The sequence below is a fragment of the Clinocottus analis genome, unplaced genomic scaffold, assembly GCF_023055335.1.
Source record: "Clinocottus analis isolate CAN_PGR_092001 unplaced genomic scaffold, fCliAna1.0.p SCAF_17, whole genome shotgun sequence".
NCBI classification, from domain to species: Eukaryota; Metazoa; Chordata; class Actinopteri; order Perciformes; family Cottidae; genus Clinocottus; species Clinocottus analis.
Window position 1 is genome coordinate 17,994,805 of NW_027175898.1, and position 5,000 is coordinate 17,999,804.

General features: G+C 54.3%; 1 protein-coding gene across 7 annotated transcripts in view; it reads left to right on the plus strand.

Moving 5' to 3' along the window:
• LOC137787481 (platelet-derived growth factor receptor beta-like) overlaps positions 1 to 5,000 on the plus strand; it is a 15,736-nt gene that overhangs the window by 433 nt on the left and 10,303 nt on the right. For all 7 annotated transcript variants that reach the window (XR_011077655.1, XR_011077656.1, XM_068579976.1 and 4 more), the window contains 7 exons: positions 3,365 to 3,433; positions 3,564 to 3,658; positions 3,774 to 3,966; positions 4,139 to 4,399; positions 4,535 to 4,665; positions 4,749 to 4,830; positions 4,979 to 5,000. The exon at positions 4,979 to 5,000 is cut by the window's right edge and continues 53 nt beyond it. Coding sequence is in view for 5 of the 7 variants with exons in the window: in XM_068579976.1 (XP_068436077.1) it covers positions 3,376 to 3,433; positions 3,564 to 3,658; positions 3,774 to 3,966; positions 4,139 to 4,399; positions 4,535 to 4,665; positions 4,749 to 4,830; positions 4,979 to 5,000 (842 nt within the window). In the remaining 2 variants the exon portion in view is untranslated. The remainder of the gene's footprint in view (positions 1 to 3,364; positions 3,434 to 3,563; positions 3,659 to 3,773; positions 3,967 to 4,138; positions 4,400 to 4,534; positions 4,666 to 4,748; positions 4,831 to 4,978) is intronic.

The following is a 5,000-nucleotide window of genomic DNA, read 5'->3' on the forward strand; positions in this document are numbered from 1 at the left end:
GCCGGCCCCAAACCTTCAGCAGGGTCAAGACGTCCAGAGGAGAACGTTCACGTTCGTCATCTTCAAGGATTCCCATGTTCAGCTTGCGATTGGGCCTCATCACAGACGGCACCTTCCATTGGCCTTCCAATGCTGTTATTTCTGGTTCAGAGTGCTTCCTTTGGACTCTCCTTCTATCCAAAAGTATTCACAGGGCTAGTCGCTGCTGCCCTTTTCCCCCTGTATCCACAGGGCGCCAACATCCTGCCGTACCTAGACAGACGGCACAGGACACTGCTCACCTTCTTATGTGGCATGTGAGGCCTGTGAAGAAGTTTGATCTCTGTGAGGTTTCACCAACATTGTTTGGTTTGGTTTGGCCATCACAAACACCATGTTCGAGGATAAGGTGGTTCATAAGTGTACTTGGTACCAGAACACCTTAGGCCAAAGATCAATGATCGACTGTGTAATCGTATCATCTGATCTGCGGCCGTATGTCTTGGACACTCGGGTTAAGAGAGGAGCAGAGCTGTCAACTGATCACCACCTGGTGGTGAGTTGGATCAGATGGCGGGGGAGACGGCAGGAAAGACCTGGCAAGCCAAAACGTGTTGTGAGGGTGAACTGGGAACGTCTGGCTGAGGGTGCTGTCCAGAAGGTCTTCAACTCCCACCTCCGGAAGAACTTTTCACGCATCCTGAGGGAGGTTGGGGACATGGAATCTGAGTGGACCTTGTTCAAAGCCTCTATTGTGGAAGCTGCCACCAGGTGGTCAGATGGTCGTCGGTGTCTGTCGCGGCAGTAACCCGAGAACCTGGTGGTGGACACCAGGGGTGAGGGAAGCCGTCAAGCTGAAGAAGAAGGCCTTTCGGGCCTGGTTGGCCCAGGGGTCTCCTGAAGCAGCTGATGGGTACCGGCAGGCCAAGAGGGCTGCAGCTGCGGCGGTCGCAGATACTAAAACTCGGTCATGGGAAGAGTTCGGGGAGGCCGTGGAGAAGGACTTTTGGTTGGCCTCAAAGAGGTTCTGGCAAACCATCCAGCGGATCAGAAAGGGAAAGCAGGGCCTACCCCAGGCTGTTCTCAGCGGGGGAGGGGAACTGCTGACTCGGACTGGGGACATCGTCGGACGGTGGAAAGAGCACTTTGAGGAACTCCTAAACCCGGCCAACATGTCCCCTGGGGAGGGAGCAGCGCCTGAAGACCTTGGGGTGGGTGCACCCATATCCCTGGCAGGGGTCACTAAGGTAGTTAAAGAGCTTCTTGGTGGCAATGCGCCGGGGGGTGGATGAAATCCGCCCTGAGATGCTGAAAGCGCTGGACATTGCTGGGCTGTCTTGGCTGACACGCCTTTTCAGTGTCGCATGGGGGTCGGGAACAGTGCCCATGGACTGGCAGACCGGGGTGGTGGTTCCCATCTTCAAGAAGGGGGACCGGAGAGTGTGCTCGAACCATCGTGGTATCACACTACTCAGCCTCCCGGGAAAAGCTTATGCCAGGGTGCTGGAAAGGAGACTCCGACCGCTTGTCGAACCTCGGATTCAAGAGGAGCAGTGCGGATTCCGTCCCGGTCGTGGAACAGTGGACCAGCTCTTTACCCTTGCAAGACAACTAGAGGGGTCTTGGGAGTTTGCCCAACCAGTCTACATGTGCTTTGTGGACTTGGAGAAGGCTTTCGACTGAGTCCCTCGGGGTTTTCTGTGGGTGGTGCTGCAGGAGTACGGGGTGCCGGATCCGTTGGCACGGGCTATCCGGTCTCTGTACGCCAGCAGTAGAAGTTGTGTCTGTATCCTCGGTATTAAGTCAGACACATTCCCGGTGGGTGTTGGCCTCCGCCAGGGCTGCCCTTTATCACCGGTCCTGTTTGTGACCTTCATGGACAGGATTTCTAGGCGCAGCCGGGGGGCGGAGGAAATCTGGTTCGGGGGCCTCGGGATCGCCTCTCTGATGTTTGCAGATGATGTGGTCCTGTTTGCTTCCTCGGACCGTGACCTCCAGCATTTGCGGGGGCGTTTTGCAGCCGAGTGTGAAGCGGCAGGGATGAGAGTTAGAGCCTCCAAATCCGAGGCCATGGTTCTCTGCCGGAAACCGGTGGATTGCTCCCTTCAGGTGGGGACAACATACCTGCCCCAAGCGAAGGAGTTCAAGTATCTCCTGGTCTTGTTCACGAGTGAGGGTAAGGTGGAGCGGGAGATCGACAGGCGGATCGGTGCGGCTGCAGCAGTAAAACAGGCGCTGTACCGGTCCGTCTTGGTGAAGAGGGAGCTGAGTCGGAAGGCGAAGCTCTCTATTTACTGGTCGTCTACGTTCCAACCCTCACCTATGGTCACAAACTCTGGGTCAGGACCGAAAGAACGAGGTCGCGGATACAAGCGGCCGAAATGAGCTTCCTCCGTAGGGTGGCCGGGCTCAGCCTTAGAGATAGGGTAAGGAGCTCGGACATCAGGAGGGAGCTTGGAGTCGAGCCGCTGCTCCTTCGTATCGAAAGGAGTCAGCTGAGGTGGTTCAGCATCTCATCCGGATGCCTCCTGGACGCCTCCCATTAGAGGTTTTCCAGGCACGTCCAACTGGGAAGAGGCCCCGGGGAAGACCCAGGACACGCTGGAGGGATTATATCTCCCGGCTGGCCTGGGAACGTCTCAGGGTCCCCAGAACGAGCTGGAACATGTTGCGGGTGAGAGGGAAGCCTGGGTCGGTCTGCTAGGTGCTGCCACCGCGACCCGACCCCGGATAAGCGGCGGAAAATGGATGGATGGATGTTTACTAGTGACATCATCATCTGTGACATCATCTGTGACATCACTGAGGTCCTGCAGGACTGAACTCGGGGCAGATTTAACTGCCTTCCTACCACGAAGCTGTGATTGGCTGCTGGACCGCTTCCCCCCTCGGCTCCCCACAGGAAATACTTTCCTATTTATTTTCTTCTTCGGCGGTAGACTCACATTCCTCAAGTGGCACAGTCAATGAGACCTCTGATGGAAAATAGAAGATGAAAAAAACATCTCCCTCTTACACACAGACACACACACACAGACACACACACATAGACACACACACACACACACACACACACACACAGACACAGACACACACACGTCTGTTCAAACCATCAGCGCTCTCAAAGACTGAAATTATTTAAGCTATTTCTGTTTCTTTGACGTTAAACCGACTTTAGACAGATTTCAAAATAAAAGACTTCAAAATAATCTGTAACTTGTTCAATCTACTAAACAGTCACTTTGTTAACTTGCTTTAAATTCAAACATTACCCTTAATTCTGTGGCTCAGTGTGCTCACTCCTCTTAAACGGCCTGACAGGTACAAGCTGTTATTATTCACCATCAGACCTTTATTTTGAAATCTCTCCTGTGTCGCTCGTCAGGATCAGCGGACATGAAGTTTTCCACCAGAGGACGAACAGGAAGGCTGAATGTGCTGCACTTCCTGTTGGGTGGGTACCATGTGACTGATGGACTGGTGTGGGTTCCAGTCTGTTTGTCTGACTACCTGTCTGTCTGTCTGTCTGTCTGACTACCTGTCTATCTGTCTGTCTGTCTGTCTGACTACCTGTCTGTCTCCAGGTGTGTTCCTGGTTCATCATGAAGGGGGCGTCAGTCTGGAGCTGCAGCCTTCAACCGCTCAAGTTCTGCTCAAGTCAACCTCCAATTTCACTGTGGTCAGTCAATACCTGTCTCTCTCTCTCTGCAGGTGTATTTAGGGTGTAGTCAATACCTGTCTCTCTCTCTACAGGTGTATTTAGGTTGGAGTAAGGTACCTGTCTCTCTCTGCAGGTGTGTTCTGGGTGGAGTGATGTGACATGGCAGCTACCTGACCCCCAGGTGCAGGGGGTTGTGGTTGACAATCAGGGCTCCAGCAGCGTTCTGCACCTCTTCAATGCCACCTGGAGGAACTCTGGAAGATACACCTGTGAGGAGGCGTCGTCCTATCAGAGCAGAGAGGTGGACATATTCATACCTGGGCAAGGTAACACGATAGTGATACATATTATGAGTGATTATCACCTTATCCTACCTGTGTACCTCCTGATCCTACCTGTGGACCTCCTGATCCTACCTGTGGACCTCCTGATCCTACCTGTGGACCTCCTGATCCTACCTGTGGACCTCTGACCCCCCTCCCCGCCCCCCTTCCCCAGGTCCGGAGGAGTGGTTCGTCCCGCTGGGTCCCAGTGTGGTGATGAAAGAGGCGGAGGAAGACACCATTCCGTGTGTGGTTTCGGACCCGCGGCTCAACGTCTCGCTGTACGAGCGTCCGGGCAGGACGGCGGTCAGCGGGGCGACGTACGAGCCGGGGCGGGGCTTCACGGGCCGGCTTAACGACACGTCATACGTGTGCTCGGCCACCCGGGGGAGCGAGGAGAGGGAGTCCCAGGTGTACTACGTCTTCAGCATCGTAGGTGAGCTCACGAGGCGCCGCACGGGGCAGCTCACTGCTCCTTAATCACTGAGGATGGAACAATGCAAAGACCAAGTTCCCAATGGGATCAATAAAGGACCTTTTCTTTCTTGCTGCTCCACCTTCCATCTCTCAGTCCCTAAGGTGATGGAGGTGGACCTGTCCGTCTCCAGCAGGGTCTTGAAGCAGGGGGAGGTTCTCACTGTGAACTGCACAGTCAAAGACACTGAGATAGTCTTCTTCTCCTGGGACTTCCCCCGCAGACAGGTGCCTGTCTCTCTGTCCGCCTGCCTGTCTGCCTGAACAGCGTAGTGTTGGTTCTCTGAAGTGGTTCTGTTGTGATCTTTCAGGAAATCGAGCCGCTGACGGATTTTCTGCCCAATCGGATACGCTCCTTTGTGAACGTCTCCACAGTGACGGTGGCAGATTCCGGTAGGAGACCCGACCTCGAAGAGGAAACATAAGCTAACGTTAATAACCTAACCAGCTAACCCTAACCCTAACCAACCTAACTCCAGCTATCCATAACCAGCTAACATAACCTGATGGAGATTTGTGTGCGTGTGTGTGTTTTCTGTAGGTGTTTATGTGTGTGTGGTCCA